Source organism: Mauremys mutica, chromosome 2, assembly GCF_020497125.1.
Source record: "Mauremys mutica isolate MM-2020 ecotype Southern chromosome 2, ASM2049712v1, whole genome shotgun sequence".
NCBI classification, from domain to species: Eukaryota; Metazoa; Chordata; order Testudines; family Geoemydidae; genus Mauremys; species Mauremys mutica.
This window is the reverse complement of record NC_059073.1, coordinates 217,193,411-217,212,694: the sequence shown is the minus strand read 5'-3', so window position 1 is coordinate 217,212,694 and position 19,284 is coordinate 217,193,411. Positions and strand designations below refer to the sequence as shown.

Genomic DNA, 19,284 nt, shown 5'->3' with positions numbered 1-19,284 from the left:
ACCAACTTCTGTTGGTGGAAGGTACAAGCTTTTGAGCTACACAGAGCTCTGTGTTTTAGATGACACAGGGGTTAAACACACCAGCAGCTGCCTGGATCCAGAGGCTATGCATGAGGGGGGCACGCAGGGTCACATGCCACCTCCCCCACCCACCCCCAATTTCTGCCAGGGTGGGAGCCAGGTTGAGTGCAGCTCAGGGAGATGTGTCCATGAAAGTCACTGACACCTGGGGGAGGTGGGGGGGAGAGGAAGAGACCCATTCCTTCTTTGCCCACAACCGCAGTTACCTGCTTGACAGTAGGTGAGCAGAACCCACTCTTGCCTGCACCACGCACGCAGTGGAGAGGTAATGGGAGAAGGAAGGAGCTCTGATGGGAGAGGGGGCAAGGTGGTGCCAGCATGGAGCAGGTACGGGAGGCGCAAGGTGAGTGGGAAAGGGGCCAGAGGCAATACCTGGGGAGATCAGGTGTCCCCCCTCCCCCAAACTTTATATTGTGCCCTCTCCCCAAGGGTTACCGAGCATCTCTGCCCCTGCCTATCCTGAAGTTCCTACTGTTGGAGCTGAATTAGCTGTTCCAATAGAGGGAAATTTTTGGCAAAAAATCCTAGCATATACAAGGCCTATCATAGTAACTCTGGTACAGTAAGAGTTAAACAGGATACACCTAGACATCAGTCTTAACCAGAAATACAAAGTGTTGAAAACAAATTATTTAGTCAGACATATAAATTTATCTGTATTCACTCTTTTCAAGGCCAATTTTTTCACAGGTCGTTTTTAATAGGAAGTCTATTTTTTTTTTTTACAATAATGTTCTTTCTGTCAAGAAATCGTGAGACAGCTCTTACAGATGAGAGTAATGCCTCAATTTTATCTCCTTAGACAAAACTGGAACTTTGCCAGTGCAAAGAACTGGCTGAAGAGCATGCAAGGTTTAGGAGTCTACTCTTAACTACAGCATAAGGCCCAGATCCTGCAACATATTGACAAATAGAACTACAGGGGGTCCCTGGTATCTCTCTCCCCTTTATCTGTTTTGTCACATATCCATCGCTCATCAATAGGGGAACATGTTCTGATTCACCTCGGTCCCAATCCGCATATCCGTCGTTTGCAACTTAGTACTGTACTCGCTTCACCTTTTGCGTCACTTTTCTGTGGGTGTTTACCACCCACCAGTGCCCTCCCCACTCAGCACCACCTGTCCACCAATCACCCATTCCCCCTCCCTCCCAGTGCCTCCTGCCTGCTATGAACATCTGTTCAGCAGTGTTCAGGAGGCTGGGGGGTAGAGGGGGGGGAAGAGAGAGAAGGAGGAGCGGAGATGGGTCGCGCTTGGAGGAGGGGTGGAATGAGGCGGGCCAGCCATGAGTACAGGGGGTCTGCAGTATACCTCATTTCAGTACCCTTTTCAAGAACTCAACCCCAACATATACCAGGATCGCCCCTGTATTCACAGTGCATAACAGTAATATATGTACAAGTCTTAGACCCTGATTCTGCAAAAATTGTTACTGAACTAAACCGGCTCTGATACTTAATCACAAGATATATAGCAATATTTGATCATAAAGGATTGTAAGCCTAAAATTAGCATGAGCACAAGATCATCTTAACTCAAAGGAGAACTATGACTTTGAATGAATTTTTAAACATTACTACAGTTTGTACCAAAGAAATATAACAGACTGATCATACTTTTGCACATCTCAGCATATAGCAGTATTTTTTGCATTTTAGTGTACCTCTAGTACTAATCACGTAGTTTAAAACTAACTGATTAGATAGCTAATATTTAAACATTGTTCTGGGTAATTCAAAAGTCACAATGGAGTACAATTCAATAAGGGCCAATTAATTATAGTAGTCTTACAAGTGTAACACACATGCGTTATTGATTGTCAAAGCCAAGAAGTCTGCCAGGAAAATACAGTTTAATCTTTACATATTAAACTAATTCTCCAAAGAAACTGCTGAACTGATTCTCAAAATAAACTTCTGCAGGTTTTTTTTGTTTTTTAAACTGACAACTACAGTTTACAAAACAAGGGAAGGTGCTTGAAGCACGCTCACAATACACATAGTAATTGCCAAGCACCATACCTAGACAAGCTTAAGCTAGTCAGAAACAGCACAAAAGCAGTTCTCCAAGTTATTCCCCGCCCCCCACAGACAGTCTTATGAAACTATGATCTAGAAAAAAGCCATTTGTTTGAACGAAGCATCTGAATACTATATTGAATTTTTGAAAGTGTATAGCTATGACATTTACTATGTTAATTGCACTGGAAAGTTATTATGCCACCCACATTACAAAATATTGCAAAAAATATATAATAGAAAAGTTTGACATGTAAAGATACTCCCCTCCTTTTTTAACAAAACTGAATGCTAGGATTAGATTAAGCACCCATTCATTTTCATATAAAAAAAGAAAAGCTACTTCAGTCTAATTCACAGATATATAGATATAAATGATATAGCGATTGTAACTAGCTTTGCTCGTTACATTGTGTGTCTTGATCATCAAAAATCTAATATCTGACACCCATCATCAATTAGTCACCTTGCAAGGTTAAAGATTATTGCATAAGTGGAAGGCATACATTCTATATCACCTCAGTCAATAAATATTTAATATTCTGCACTCTAGCTTAATAGATTCATGAATAAGAAAACATACGGTACTGCTTAGCAATTATGTAAATTATCACCTGAAATTGTAAGGAGGAAAATATGGTCTATAACTGATCTAATTAAGGCTGTGATGCAAGGTTTAAGCAAGGAATCCTATTTTTGACTGATAAACTGGGGACATGCTTTAAGTTTTAATGCTTTTCTCTCACTGTGTAGACTGTAAATATGCAATAGCACCGTACTCTTTGACTGCAAAAGGAATTGCACACACCAGCTTTCATGCATACTACTCTGATAACACTGCAGCCATCCTTGCATCAAAGCCCTGCTACTCTTAACTAACAATTAATAAACATGCAGCAACCCAGCACTATAAGAACACTTACACTTAAGTTTTCCTTCTCAAGGGCAAATGCTCCTTGTTAAGGTAGGCTTGATGCTCTCCATTAGCATGTTAAATCACAGCACTAGGAGCAGACTTAGTCTTCAGGAGACCCAGGACTATCTTCAGGTCCCCACACACAAAAACGCAACTGAACAGAAATCTGTTTGTAGGGGTGTCTGTAACATACATGTTGACCATCCAGGAAGTGCCAGGACTGGAAAAAAAAAACCTTCATTTGACCTACTGTTCTTGAGTCTATGCCACTTACATTGAAGGCTAAAAATCTCAAATGTAAAGCTACAGGCGTTTTACATTACAGAACTACATTATCACACTGCTGCAAATAATGCTCTCATTTATCACTATCAAAAGTGAAAGTAAGTTCACACAGACAGGCACCTTGCATCAAAACTCCCTTCCCCAAAAAACGACATTTCATTCTATTTTTAATTCAGACTTTACACAAGCTATAACACATGTATTAAGTTAATCTAGACAATTACAACAGTTATCAAAAAGAATTAACAGAATTAAAGGACAGTCCTGTTGCACCTTAGTGTTTACTCGTATGAACAGTGAAACCTTTATAATAAATGTCATTGAAAGAAGTCAACTCAACAACCTTCCCTAAAAAATTAAAAAATCTACACTTGAAAGGGAGATAGAGTGCATAATATACACCAAAAACTTTCATTTAAACAACAATTGTACAATCTGCTGTACAGGAAAAACTGAACAAGCTCATCTTTTTCAAACTATTTACAGAGCGTTTAACTTCATTCTCAATAGATTCAATATTTTCCTCCTCCGCCTCCATTTCTATTGCCTCCAGGAAACGTACTGCAGTCTTTAGAAAAAAAAAAGAGTGCTATATTTTCTTAAACACTTTTTAAAAATGCCTCCCCTCATCTAAACATTTTCTTCTTTTGGAAAAAAAATAAGCTAATTCAAAGAAACTTTCCATTACAATAAAATAGAAGTTATTAACCAAGTTTCAGTACAGACAATTTAGTGACTCAGAAACAGGAACAAACTGCAGCCACATTTTAATCAGTACCTAAAAACAGATTTCAGTCTGGTTTAAAATAAACTGCATGAATACATGATCCAATTAAATCCTAATTAAGTAAATAGCGGGCAGACTGGCATATTTACACAGGCACAAATTAGATATTAAAGTCTAAAGTGGTAAGAGAGGCTCTTTTTCTCCTTTTTACTGTGCAAATTACATTGCTGGGGGGAGGGAGTTTATTTCATTATTAAATTCCTTCCTTCCACTTTCAGACCTCTAATTTTTTTCAAACCTACATAGCCAAGAAACAGCGGCGGAAGCATGTATAGATAAAACTGAAGCCTGGAGGAACTAGAAAGCTGCCCCTTTCACAAAATGATGATTCATTGTAATCCCCTCAAAAAGTCACAAACTACTCTCCCAAGTAAGAGCCAAAAAAGAGCTATACAAAAAACACTCACTTCACTTTATAAGTCAGATTTACAAAATATTCAGAATGTGGAAACATGGAACAGGAAATCAATCAGTTATTCAGTTAACTAAGAAAGGTACACTGAAATGAAAGAACACATTGTCCTTTTAACATGAGGGTAGTGACCTAGATTCAGGCAGGAGATTTCCATAGGAAGAGAAGAAGGGTAATGCCTCCTCTGCTAATCTTACCCTCCCCTCCAAAAAAAACTCCCCACAACACTACCAAATCGGCCCCAAGCTGGGTACTCACTACATCAATCCCACCAAAAATAGTGCTACCCCTCAAGTCTCTCCCTGAACCATCACTGAGAGTTAGAGACCAACTCCCACAGGTGCTGAAATCAGGGGTTCTAGGGGAGCTGCCACACACCCCAGGGGTTGAAGCTGTTTCCATCATATACAGCGTTTACAGTTTGGGTCAGTGTCTCTCAGCACCCCCGCTATACAAACTGTTCCAATACACCTACCCCCCACGTCTGTGGTACTGTAAAGTGTTTCTGGTCTCTCTCTGTCTGGGGAAGGGCTGAATGTCAGTCTCTCTAGCCCCTCTCCCCCCATGCCATGGACAGGGCTGGAGTAGCGCTGTTACAGTTCTCCCCACCCCCACTTCCCCCGGCAGGGGTGGCGAGGCGGTTGCAGTCTCTTCCCCCCACACACACCGGGGCAGGGGGAAGCTAAGGGAGGCTGCAGTCCCCCCCCCCCCCCCGCAGGGGTAGCGAGGCGGTTGCCGTCTCTTCTCTCCCCCCCCCCCCCAACACACACACTGGGGCACGGGTGGGCACGTTACCTCCGAACAGGTGCGGGGAGAGGTGCGCTGGCAACGAGCCGATCACGAGCCGGGGCCCGCCGTGTCCTCCGCCCCCTGCGGCCCGCCCCCGGCCGCCCTCCTCGGCCGCGCTGTTCACCGAGTCCTGCGAGCCGTAGGGGCCGCTGCTGTGGGGGATGCTGAAGGCTGACTGGGCGGCCCTGGTCCCGGAGGCTGCCGCCGCGCCCAGGGACCTGCTCCGGGGCGCAGCCACGGGCGGGGCGGCCGCAGCTCCCGCCGCCGAGCCCCCGGGGGCTGCCTGAGGCGCCAGCGGCGTGTATCGCCCGCCGGCCCCCGCCGAGCGCCCGCCGGCCCCGTTCGCGCCGCCGCCGCCGCTGCCGGAGGGCAAATCCCCGCCCGAGTACGCCCGGGTGCGGCCGTTGGCGGCGGCCGGGCCGCTCTGCTTGGCGCCCATAGTCCCGCCGCTCGGCGCCCTTCGCCGCTGCCCTGAGGCGGCCCCGGCAGGAGCGAGCCCCCGAGGGACGCGCGGGGAGGTGAGCGCCGGGCGCCCGCCCGCCCGCGCTAGGTGCCGCCGGGATCCGGCTCAACTGGCGTTGCCGGAGCGGCCGCTGCTCTCGGGTCTCGGGCGCCACCATGAGCCGCTCGGGGCGGTGCTGGCTCCGGCTGCTGCCGCCGCTGTCCGGGGGCCGAGCCCAGCCGCCGCCGCCGCCATCCCCCTCCGCCGCCGCTCGCTCTGCCCGCCGTGCGTGGCTGTGCCGAGGGGCGGGCGCCGCCCCTACCGTGTCGCCATCCGGGGGGCGGCCCCGGCGCGCGGCCGGGGACTGGAGGGAGGTTCGGGCTGGAGCCGCCCCCGAGCTAGGTACAGCCCGGGCCGCCCCCCAGCAGCGCCGGGCAAGCCCAGCCCCCAGCTACTAGTCACGCCTCTCGCCTGCTGCCGTCTGGAGCCCCAGCGCGGCCTCGGCCCCGGCCCCTTACCCCGCCCCCTGGCCCGGGCCCTGCTGGGCGCCGCGGTTGCACTGACCAGAGGCCCGACAGGGCTGCTGCAGACTGAGCTCACCTGTTACTGCTTCCCAAGCCCCTGCCGGTGGGTGCAGAGTCAGATCCCAGCTGCTGCTCGATGAGCAGAGCTCAGATTGCTGGCGGGGCACAGCCAGCGCCCTGGGCGCCAAAACATCTCCACAAAGCTATTTTCAAAGTGTGTTACAGCAGAAATAGGGCTGCTGCGGGGCCCCGCCGCTCAGGGTTTGGCCTCTTTTCTCTGGGAGTCTCTTGAAAGGGAAATTAAAATGGTTTAAAGCGATTTACTTAAAATTCATTGTTGCCCAGATTCCTGATGGTAGTGGGCTGTCCTTGGTTTTTTTTGTTTGTTTTGGTTTTGTTTGTTTTTTGAAGGCCCAGCTCCTGGAAGCATGACATTAGGGAAGAAATTCGTCTTTCATTTAAAAAAAAAAGTTTCTAATGTTATGGCTCTAGAGAAAAGACTGAAAAACATGACCCTTGTGCTTGGGACTTCACAAAAAGCTAGGAAATTCAGACATCACTACACTGGGATGAATTTATCCCTTTATCTTTAAAATTTAATAATCCAGTTCTAGTGCATACCATAAAGGGGGAAGAGAGTTAAAAAGCATAGTTACATGCATTAAGATAGCTGTCAGTTATGTGCAGCAATGCGGAACTGCATTGGCTTCTGCACAGAAAACAGATGTATACAAGTGTTAGGGTGACCAGCTGTCCCAATTTTATAGAGACAGTCCCAATATTTGGGGCTTTTTCTTTTATAGGCTCCTATTACCCCCCACCCCCATCCCGATTTTTCACACTTGCTGTCTGGTCATCCTAACAAGAGTGTACACATAAGACTACACCACCTAAAATGGGGCAATTATGAATGAGTACTGTTATGTCAGCAGAGTGTTCAAAGAAATTGTGTGGGCAGCTTCCATTCTTACCAGGCAGTTTTTACATGAATGAAAATCTTGCCTAAGATTAGTGAACTTTCCACTGAAGTGTATAAAAGACATAATTAATTACTCACTGCAGTTACTATAGTATAGGCATAGCTGAGTGCACCTAGGAGTTTAGGTTCTAGAAGGAGGATCATTACAAGGCTCAGGAGGCAGACTCCACCCTATGGAAAAACTCATACCTAAGAATATAGTGACCATTCCATTTTGGACCCTGTGGAGGAACAAGGTTTAGATAATCTTATTCTGATCTCTGTAAAATTTGAAACTTTAAACATCAACCACATTTTAGCATAAAAATTACATCATCCATAATCTTTAGCAACAGGTTTATGGAGCACAACAGATTCTTAGAAGACCTGTTTCCCTCTCAGGATACAGCTGTAACAACCAGTAATTTGATTTTAATAAGATATAATGATCCAGATTTTCTCCTGCAACAAGCAGATCTTGTTGCAGGAAAGAGTAGGTTATCATTACCTGATTCACAAATATGGCTGCTACAGCAAAAAGTTAGAGGGGCCTAGGGGCTACTGAGATTTACACAGGCTGGCTATGGTCCCTAAAAGGACTACAACTATTCTGATCATTCTCAGCTGGCATATTCTATCTCTGCTAGGCAACCAGATAGCAAGTGTGAAAAATTAGGACAGGGGTGGGGGGTAATAGGAGCCTATATAAGAAAAAGCCCCAAATATCGGGACTGTCCCTATAAAATCGGGACAGCTGGTCACCCTCATATCTGCCCAGCCTTCAATAAGTACATCCTTTCCTGTTCCTGATGCTCCACCTGCAATAGAATGGTTGACATAGAAACAGGTTGAGAGATTTCCCAGGTTGGGGGAATTCTTATCTGAGCACTTAGGGCCTGATGCCAGCCCCTTTGTACCACCTGAATGGTGTGAAAGGGCAGAAATGGGGGTAGGATCTTGTCCCATATGTTTATTTTCTGGGAATGTGAGCAAAATCCTAAACCCCTTAGTCTTTTACTCAAACAAAACTCCTACTGACTAATGAGAGTTTTATATAGGGCAGGACTGCCAGATTTGGTGCTATCAATAGAACCTTATGAATAAGTGGTTCAATCTCCACTGGACAGATCACATCAGGATGCAAAGATCATTTAATATTTAAAAAATAGAAAGATGATGTGATTGAATATGTCATGCATTGGATCTATGAGTAGGATTCCTACAATCAATCACACAGCATAAACTGTTTGTCTATATGGATGATTGTCTGGCATTTAATAGGGTACATCACTGTGAAGCTTTTCTATAAATCAACCCAAGGCACTCATGTTTCAGTAAATTCTCCAACACTGCAAATTTGAATTACTCCAGCTAGCTATGTCCATATCAATAATAACACTAGTGGAATAACTACTACCAAAGATTATTTAACTGGGTTTTAAAATTTCTATACAAAATATTACACTGGTGCTGACAACTTTTATGCTGTTTGCAGCTGTGATTAGAAGCAAATAACATTTTTAAACCTAGCCATCAAATGTTGGTGTGCATTTAAACCATTAAAGTCAACGGGGCTTCAGGTAGGCACAGGGGTCTGCCATAGTAGAATAAGTTGTGGGAACAGAGCCTTAGTGGTTTTGTGAGCCAAGGCAGGAGATACCCTGAATGAGCTACATTGAGCATTTTCAGGAATTCTGCCACTATTGGTCTCGTACCCCTGCGGCTCACCCTGTTCTAGCAATGGCAGGAAGTCTAGTGTTGAGTGGGCATAGGCTTTTTTTTTTTTAAGGCCACCATGTTGTCCAGCCCTGTCAGTGTAGGTCTAGAGTGCTTACACCTGGTTCACATATTCCTAGTACCAGTACAGCTGCAAGAACAATGGGGGAAATTCTGAAAATACTTTCTGAAAATGCCCAGTGTAACAAATATTTTCAGAAATTCTCCTACAGTTGATCTAACAGATGAGTGTTCATTGTTGATAGGAACACTGATGTTTGGTGCTCAGTGTATTCTATTCCAGTTAATTTAAACAGTACAGCCCATACAAAAGTTTAAAATGTCCTAACAGTTAATTAGACGGACAATCACAAAATAACCTCCCAGCAGCGTAGAATTAGTCAAGTACGGGAAACAATTTCAACTCAGTCAGCCAATAAATCAGTGGTCCTCGATCCACAGGTCACTTACGGCCCAATCAGCTGCAGCCCATGTGACATCCTCAGGGCCATACAGGTAGTATATGTATATTGTGTTATTGTGTGGATGTGGCACACATAATACATAGAAACTTAGGCTCCTGACAAACTTGTGACAACCATATTTTCTGGTTAGATACCAAATTAGAGAACCAGGTTGTAATTGGAAGAGACACCTTCACAAATTAGTTCTAGCCTGCAAGACCTTTTCCTCATATGGCAGCTTTACATTTTTGTAAATTTTAGATGTTTACAGAAATATAGCTAGCATCAGACAATCACCACTCCTTGGATAATGAAAACGGGGGATTTAAATGTTCAATTGCTTGGAGAATGAAGCAAGACAGGACAGCTGCTTCCTTCTAAAATAAGAAATGTAAGATATACATGAGTTACATGTTAACAGCTAATATTGAACCAATGTCAGGTTGGCCAGATGGGTTTAAGATCTGTTCATATCTATACTCCAATGAAAAAGCTCCCATTCCGTACTCATGCCAATACCACCACATGTGCTACACATACCCATCTTGATTTTGAGTTTTCTGCTATTCGGATTCCTATGTCTTTCTCCAGCTGGCAACTGATATTTTAATTACATCATGCAAATTAATATTTCAAACATTACTGGCATACCTATTGTCAGAAGTCACCGGTGTGGTGCTCTGCTCTGTTCAATGTTGATAAAAGTCGGCTTTGTGCGTGTGTTCCCTCGGTGTGCTGCCCTGGCACTGCAGATTGCTGACACAGCAGATCCCAAGAGAATCCCCAATGACCACAAACTCTGATAAGGTACGAAGGCATCCAGCCAGGTTTATTTCCAAACGAAACACAGTCTCTGGCTCCCCGGATCAGATGTCTATAATTCTGCTAGTACATATGTGCTCCCTGACAATGAACCGGCTCAGTCAGTGGCGGGATTTACCACTGCCCCCTAGGCCAGACAAAGACATCTACTCAGGGATGCATTCTTATACACAGGTACAAACAAATTACACATCACTCCTGACACATAGAGGAGCAACCCCTCTATGCCCTGGTCTATACTACGAGTTTAGGTCGAATTTAGCAGCGTTCGATTGATTTAACCCTGCACCCGTCCACACGACTAAGCCATTATTTTTTACTTAAGGGGCTGTTAAAATCAATTTCGGTACTCCTCCCCTGACGAGGGGATTAGGGCTGAAATCAACCTTGCCAGGTCTAATTTGGGGTAGTGTGGTTGCAATTCAACGGTATTGGCCTCCAGAAGCTATCCCAGAGTGCTCCATTGTGACTGCTCTGGACAGTGCTCTCAACTCCGATGCACTGGCCAGGTAGACAGGAAAAGGCCAAAAACTTTTGAATTTCATTTCCTGTTTGGCTAGCATGGCGATCTGCAGGTGAGTGCAGATCTCATCAGCAGAGGTGACCATGATGGAGTCCCAGAATCGCAAAAGAGCCCCAGCATGGACCGAACGGGAGGTACAGGATCTGATCGCTGTATGGGGAGACGAATCCATGCTATAAGAACTCCATTCCAAAAGACAAAATGCCCAAACATTTGAAAAAATCTCAAAGGGCATGAAGGACAGAGGCTATAACAGGGACCTGCAGCAGTGCCGCATGAAACTTAAGGAGCTCAGGCAAGCCTACCAAAGAACCAGAGAGGCAAACAGCCACTCCGGGTCAGACCCCCAGACATGCCGCTTCTATGATGAGCTCCATGCCATTCTAGGTGGTGCAGCCACCACAACCCCACCCCTGTGCTTTGGCTCCATCAATGGAGTGGCACGCACCAGGGATGAGGGTTTTGGGGATGAGGAAGATGATGAGGAGGAGGTTGAAGATAGCTCACAGCAAGGAAGTGAGGAAACTGTTTTCCCCGGCACCCAGGAAGTGTTTCTCACCCTGGACCTGGAGTCAGTACCCTCCGAACCCACCCAAGGCTGCCCCCTGGACCCACCAGGCAGAGAAGGGACCTCTGGTGAGTGTACGTTTGTAAATATTATACATGGTTTAAAAGCAAGCGTGTTTAATTATTAATTTGTCCTGGCATTCGCGGACACTACAGCTACTGGAAAAGTCTGTTAACGTGTCTGGGGATGGAGTGGAAATCCTCCAGGGATATCTCCATAAAGCTCTCCTGAATGTACTCCAAAGCCTTTGCAAAAGGTATATGGGGAGGGCAGCCTTATTCCGTCCTTCATGGTAGGACACTTTGCCATGCCAGGCCAGTAGCATGTAGTCTGGAATCATTGCATAACAAAGCATGGCAGCATATGGTCCTGGTGTTTGCTGGCATTCAAACAGCATCCGTTCTTTATCTCTCTGTGTTATCATCAGAAGAGTGATATCATTCCTGGTCACCTGATTGAAATAGGGTGATTTGATTAAGGGGACATTCAGAGGTGCCCATTCCTACTGGGCTGTTTGCCTGTGGCTGAACAGAAATGTTCCCCGCTGTTAGCCACGTGGGGGAGGGGGGTGAAGTGATCATCCCAGAGAATTGGGTGTGTGTGTGAGGGGGAGTTTAGTTGGGTTTGTGCTGCACATTAACCGGAAAAGCACAGCCCCTCCTCCTTTTAAATGGCCAACCCATTTTAAACGGCCAACCCAACGGCTGCTTGGTATGGGAAATGAGGGTGCTGCTGTTTGAAACCATTCACACATGTTATGGAAGTTAAAGAAGCCAAAAGACTGTGTCTTACCATGGCTGCTTGCAAGCCAAATTCTGTTGCCCAGCCCTGCATGAAAGATCTCTCACACCAAACCAGCATAACCTCAATAAGAGGCAAAATGTGACCTTGTACCGAAAGCACATGTGCTGTGTAATGTTAACAGCAAGGTTTACTGTAAAAGAGTCTACCCATTGTTCTCTAAAATGTGTCTTTTTAACTACCACTCTCCCTTTTTTTTCCTCCACCAGCTGCAAATGTTTCAACACTCATGCTATCTTCTCCTTCCCAGAGGCTAGCGAAGATTAGAAGGCAAAAAAATGCACTTGCGATGAAATGTTCTCTGAGCTCATGCAGTCCTCCCCCACACTGAAAGAGCCCAAGAATGCATGGAGGCAGACAATGTCAGAGTCCAGGAAAGCACAATATGAATGCGAGGACAGGTGGCAGGCTGAAGATGATAGGTGGTGTCAGCTTGGTGACAGAAGGCAAGAGGCAATGCCTGGGCAACTGGAGGAACAAACTCACATGCTGCAGCATATGGTTGAGGTTCAGGAAAGACAGCTTGAGCACAGACCGCAGCTACAGCCCCTGTGTAGCCAACCGCCCTCCTCCTCAAGTTCCATAGCTCCTCACCCAGATGCCCAAGAACGCGGTGAGGGGGCCTCCGGGCACCCAACCACTCCACCCCAGAGGACTGCCCAAGCAACAGAAAGCTGGCATTCAATAAGTTTTAAAGTGCAGTGTGGCCTTGTCCTTCCCTCCTCCCCCACCCCTCCCGGGCTACCTTGGCAGTTATCCCCTATTTGTGTGATGAATTAATAAAGAATGCATGAATGTGAAGCAACAATGACTTTATTGCCTCTGAAAGCAGTGATCGAAGTGGGGAGGGGAGGGTGGTTAGCTTATAGGGAAGTAGAGTGAACCAAGTGGGACGGGGGCAGAGTTCATCAAGGAGAAACAAACAGAACTTTCACGCTGTAGCCTGGCCAGTCACAAAACTGGTTTTCAAAGCTTCTCTGATGCTCACTGAGCCCTCCTGTACTCTGCTAACCGCCCTGGTGTCTGGCTGCGTGTCATCAGCGGCCAGGCAATTTGCCTCAACCTCCCACCCTGCCATAAACGTCTCCCCCTTACTCTCACAGATATTGTGGAGCACACAGCAAGTGGTAATAACAATGGGAATATTGGTTTCGGTGAGGTCTATCCAAGTCAGTAAACTGCAGCAGCGCGCTTTTAAACATCCCAATGCACATTCTACCACCATTCTGCACTTGCTCAGCCTATAGTTGAACAGCTCCTGACTACTGTCCAGGCTGCCTGTGTATGGCTTCATGAGCCATAGCATTAAAGGGTAGGCTGGGTCCCCAAGGATAACTATAGGCATGTCAACATCCCCAACAGTTAGTTTCTGGTCTGGGAAGAAAGTCCTTTGCTGCAGCTTTTGAAACAGACCAGAGTTCCTGAAGATGCGAGCATCATGCACCTTTCCCGGCCATCCCACGCTGATGTTGGTGAAACATCCCTTGTGATCCACCAGTGCTTGCAGCACCATTGAAAAGTACCCCTTGTGGTTTATGTACTCGCTGGCTTGGTGCTCCAGTGCCAAGATAGGGATATGGGTTCTGTCTATCACCCACCACAGTTAGGGAATCCCATTGCAGCAAAGCCATCCACTATGACCTGCACATTTCCCAGAGTCACTACCCTTGATATTAGCAGCTCTTTGATTGCGTTGGCTACTTGGATCACAGCAGCCCCCCACAGTAGATTTGCCCACTCCAAATTGATGCCTGACTGACCGGTAGCTGTCTGGCGTTGCAAACTTCCACAGGGCTATTGCCACTTGCTTATGAACTGTGAGGGTTGCTCTCATCTTGGTATTCTTGTGCTTCAGGGCAGGGGAAAGCAAGTCACAAAGTTTCGTGAAAGTGCCCTTACGCATGTGAACGTTTCACAGACACTGGGAATCGTCCCAGACATGCAACACTATGCAGTCCCACCAGTCTGTGCTTGTTTCCCGGGCCCAGAATCGGCATTCCACGGCATGAACCTGCCCCATTAACACCATGATGTCCACATTGTCAGGCCTGTACTTTGAGAGAAGTCTGTGTCCATCTCCTCATCACTCTTGTCACCACGCTGCTGTCACCTCCTCACCTGGTTTTGCTTTTGCAGGTTCTAGTTCTGCATGTACTGCAGGATAATGCGTGTGGTGTTTACAGTGCGCATAATTGCAGTGGTGATCTGAGCGGGCTCCATGCTTGCCATGCCATGGCATCTGCGCTGAAAAAAGGTGCAAAGAGATTGTCTGCTGTTGCTCTGACAGAGGAAGGGGTGGCTGATGACATGGCTTACAGGATTCTCACACAGAATGGCCCCCCCTCAAGGATTGAACTCATAACCCTGGGTTTAGCAGGCCAATGCTGAAACCACAGAGCTATCCCTCCCCTACTAGTCACAGAGGGAGGGAGGGAGGGATGGGAGAGCAAATGAATACAAAACAAATCTGGTCTCTATTGTTTTGATCCACTCCATCTCTCTTATACATCTTAGGCTGGCAGCAGAGGGTGGAGTACGACTGCTAGCCATTGTCGTCTCCTAGCTGCTCGCAAGAAGATGGTGCAGTATGACTGCTGGCCATCGTTGTCTCCTGGCTGCTTGTCAGAAGTCGGTGCAGTACGACTCCTGGCCATCGTCGTCTCCCATTTATGTCCAGGCGCCCTCAACCGACCTCACCGAGGTCGGCTTAAAGAGCACCCAGGAGACGACGACGACGGCTACCAGTCGTAATGCACCGTCTGCTGCCAAAAGGCAATGAGCTGCTGCTGTGTAGCACTACAGTACCACGTCTGGCAGCACCCAGGAGACGTATGGTGACGGTGAGCTAAGCGGGCTCCATGCTTGCCGTGGTATGGCGTCTGCACAGGTAACCCAGGAAAAAAGACAAGAAACGATTTATTGCCATTGCTTTCACGGGGCAGGGGGCTGACGACATTTACCCAGAACCATCCGCAATAATGTTTTTGCCCCATCAGGCATTGGGAGCTCAACCCAGAATTCCAATGGGCAGCGGAGACTGTGGGAACTGTGGAATAGCTACTCCCAGTGCAATGCTCCAGAAGTCGACGCTAGCCTCGGTACTATGGACGCACTCCGCCAAGTTAATGGTCTTAATGGTCTTAAGTGGAGACACACACAATCGACTGTATAAAATTGATATCTAAAAAATCAACTTCTATAAATTCGAGCTAATTTCGTAGTGTAGACATACCCTACGTGTTAGAGTGCTGCTTCTCACAAAACAACTTTACCACATTATCGCCCTGCCCCTGTCTTTAGGATAGGTCAGCCTTTTCCTGTTATCTGTGGGGAATGTGCTAGTACCAGAGTGTTCTGGTACCATCCTGGCATGTGTTTCCATAACTAGTGCCCAGTACCTTTTAGGTATGTGTATTTTTGTAACATCAGCCCTCTTCTTGACACATTCTGTGAGCAGGGCCTGCTTCTGACTCACAGCTTAACTTTACTTTACGTTAGCAAAGTCTTGACCATTACTTTCGTTCAGGCCTCAGGCATCATACCAGGCCTCTGATGCAAGAGTTTATGTTTCAGGGCCTCATCTTACTACACCTATATTTCAGATAGTTTGCTATACCATATATACTCCAGCTAAAACAAAAAGTGTACTGATTTCAAAATATCATTAATTCATAGTTTTGCAAATGCATCTATTGTTATTTGGTATGAACCAAATTAACATTGCTTCAGGTAGTGCCCACAATATACTACATGTACAAGCATAACTGTACATCACAATCCCAGGCCCAAATATCTTACACTCTAACAAGACAACTAGAAAATGGATATGGGTTAAAGAGGTGCCACCATAAATAAAGGTAAGTGATCATGGTGGTGATTGGCCAAATCTCAATAATATGCATTTGTTTTATTAACTCTGAGGTAATTCCAGTGCCTTGGATTTATACCAAAGATTAATTTTACTATGTAGCAATAATTGGTCCTAATCCTGCAGAGATTTGTGAATGTGCTTAACTTTATGCAGTGTGAGTAGTCTTCACAAATTATAAAGCTAAGCATGTGCTTAAGTCCTTGCAGGATTGGCTCCTAAAAGGTTTATTCTGGAAATGTATGGATTACTGATGTTTATAGTTTCAAATTTATTCTCTTCACAGAAAGCTGAGTTACATTCTGCCAGTCATTGTCTGTCTGCACTCTGTATCATGTTGTAAACAGAATATATTGTACTTTATGTATGTTAACTATCAAAATTTAAGAATTTTGAACACAAAAAACAACATACTTTAAAAAATAAAATCACCATTTTGGGCTAGATGTCTTGCTCAGCTTTTTTTTTTATTTTTTTATTTTTTTTATTTTTATTTTTGGTACAATAACAAATATTTTAGAATGAGTTCTCAAGAAATGTCTAGTTGTCTCTGTCAGGGGCGGCTCTAGGCATTTTGCCGCCCCAAGCACGGCAGGCAGGCTGCCTTCGGCGGCTTGCCTGCGGAGGGTCCGCCGAAGCCGCGGGACCAGCGGACCCTCCGCAGGCAAGCCGCCGAAGGCAGCCTGCTTCCTGCCCTCGCGGCGCCGGCAGAGCGCCCCCCGCAGCTTGCCGCCCCAAGCACGTGCTTGGCGTGCTGGGGCCTGGAGCTGCCCCTGGTCTCTGTGCAGATGCTGTAATTTAGTTATATTTTAAGAAATATTGTATTATAACAATTATTATAAAATAATATGGTGAATGTTTATTTTTTCAAGATATTCTACACAGAATATTGGTATCATAGACCATGACCCCATTATGCTGGGCACTATTAGATATGCACTTGTTGTTTTAACTGATAATCAGTCCAAAATATTTTGTTGCTGATCCTCCCCCTTAAATCATGGTTGAATTAATTTTGTTCCTCATTTACTCTATAGTAGGGCTTGCACACATACTACATTGCACAACACATCACTTCTCCCTCCTATTCTTGTGTGCATGCTTGATTATGTCTGCTCCTTCTATGCTGCCTTCCTTCAGAAGGTACTGTGTTGGCCATTGCTATCATAGACACAATATTGTATAATAGAAGACAAGCAATGGCTCAAATTGTGGCCCACTATACATTAGACATATACCAGTACAAATTTCTCTATTATAGAAAAGGCCTAAAAAAATACAAATCTCTGCTTTGAAGATCATGCCCCATTTATTTAAACAGCTATAAGCAATATTTGCTCTTTCCTGCGCGTGTTTTCAGATCCGGACTTGTGAACATCTAGCAATTCCTGCTGAGTGCTGAGTTCTTTAACAACACAACTCTCCGCTGTTGCTAAGGAATGAGACAGTGGTATTCTGTCAAAATAAAATCTTGCAAAACATCTTGTCTTCTCTTACAAGATACAGAGTGCTAGACTGCAAACACCTAACCTTGGTTAGCAGTTGCTCCCATTGGCTTCAGTGGGACTTCCTGGAACTGCTCCCTATTATGAGTACAGATAGGGTTTGTAGTCTGGCCCAGAGTGAGTATTATTGAATTAAATCACAATCTTAGGAAAGGTTTCAAACTGGATGCAGACAATTTCAAGTCCAGCACAAGTTCTTTTACAAAATGTACATTTCTTTAGGGCTGCTAATTTCTTGAATGCTACATACCTCTTGCATTTTTTACAGGGGCAAGTTGCTGCTTGAAAGTAAAGGGGAAAAAAAGAACATTGCAGGAACAGTAAAAAAAAAGAAAGGGGGAAGAGATGGACGATCCCCAAGAGGTGGGAGATCTACAGCACTAGGCTTGCCAAGTACAACATGTACTCACTCAGTTATAGCATTATCTGCCAATTATTACCTTAATCCTACTTCGCTGAGTCCCAGGGAGGAAAATGCCTTACTTCCTTGTCTTTTCAATGTATTTGTTAAGACTTTTAATCAGTAGTTTGTATAGCCTCCCACATATAGTCTGCCACTGATTAGCCTAGGACTCAGACACAAAAACAGTAGATTGCTGCTCACGTGGTTTTTTAACTACAGCAGTTTGTGCAATAATGGCCTCTTGAGGCAGAAGTCCACACACGATGCAGTAACCACCTTGAACTATAATGAGAGCAAAGTGTAATAGTGTATGCACAAGGGTTCTTCTTCTTGATGAGCTGTTTATAGTGAAGAAACAAAAGGCCTGCGGCTGGATTTTCTTAACAGAGCCCTAGACTGTGACAGCCCTGAATAAGAGCTGTACTGCCCAACAAGGAGCACCAGGGGTGCTCAGATGGCCTCAGCTTTTAGGCTGGCATAAAATGCTCCCTTGGAGGCATCAGCTCTGATCTACTGCCTGGTGTATGAGGGCAGTGAAGGGGGAAGGGTATGGGGAAACCAACACTATCACCCTGTCTCCTTCCCGCCCCAGCTTGTCCCTTCCCAGCATCCCAGTCTTTTTGGGTAACAGGAATAAGCAGTCCCTGTGCTTCTCAGAGTGTTGCCCACACAAGAGATGGTTCATGCTCACTCCCCTACTCTTCCACAGCAGCTCAGGGGCCAGGCACAATGTAGCCCACATTTCTTAAATCAAATGTTTTAAAGAAGGGCATGAGCTCAAATCAGCAATGTAACCATCTTAGAAGTCAAGCACACTTCTTGCTGGGCAGTTCAAACTGTTTTGTGTTGTCTCCAGAAAGTGTCAAGCAAACTAATTAAAACTGGTTCAAGTTAGAATACTAGTTGAAACAGTGTATTTATCTTTTGCTGTAACAAAACACTTCCAGAAAACAGGAGAATAGTTTCCATGGAATGCTTGTGGACACATTGAGATAATTAACCCTTTAATTGCTGGATTAACCAACAGTGTAAAGCACATATAGCACATTACCCTGATAGTACGGCTCATTACAGTTTGTGTCTGGAGAAGTCTTAGATCTTCCTGTGGTTCTCCATAGACTTCTACACCTCGTTTTTACTCAAGAGTCGCAGTGGATGCTGTTTATACTAAAAATTATAAAATCAGTGGGCTGAATGGGGGTTTTCATGATTATATCGATCATGCAAATCAAGGAAATAGTGAAAGCACACATTCTATTTAGAGAAAGAAGAGTGAAGAAAGGATTCAGGTACCGGTTTGTGCTGGAGGACACGAGGGAGACTATTATTCTAATTCAGCATGGCAATTCTTCCTTTCCTATGAAAGAAAAAACAGCAGGACAATACGATATTGTAAATGA

At 45.5% G+C, this 19,284-nt stretch overlaps 1 protein-coding gene across 2 annotated transcripts in view; it reads right to left on the bottom strand.

The window, feature by feature from the left end:
* The window catches only part of ZNRF2 (zinc and ring finger 2), an 87,785-nt gene extending 81,676 nt beyond the window's left edge, over nt 1–6,109 (bottom strand). The window contains exons 1-2 of one of the 2 annotated variants that reach the window (XM_045005620.1): nt 5,852–6,109; nt 5,297–5,820 (exon numbers count right to left, since the gene is read on the bottom strand). In XM_045005620.1, the coding sequence (XP_044861555.1) occupies nt 5,297–5,820; nt 5,852–5,910 (583 nt within the window). In that variant the 5' untranslated portion in view covers nt 5,911–6,109. Of the gene's footprint in view, nt 1–5,296 lie in introns of both variants that reach the window. The other variant, XM_045005619.1, reaches the window with a different exon arrangement.
* Between the last annotated feature and the right edge of the window lie 13,175 nt (nt 6,110–19,284).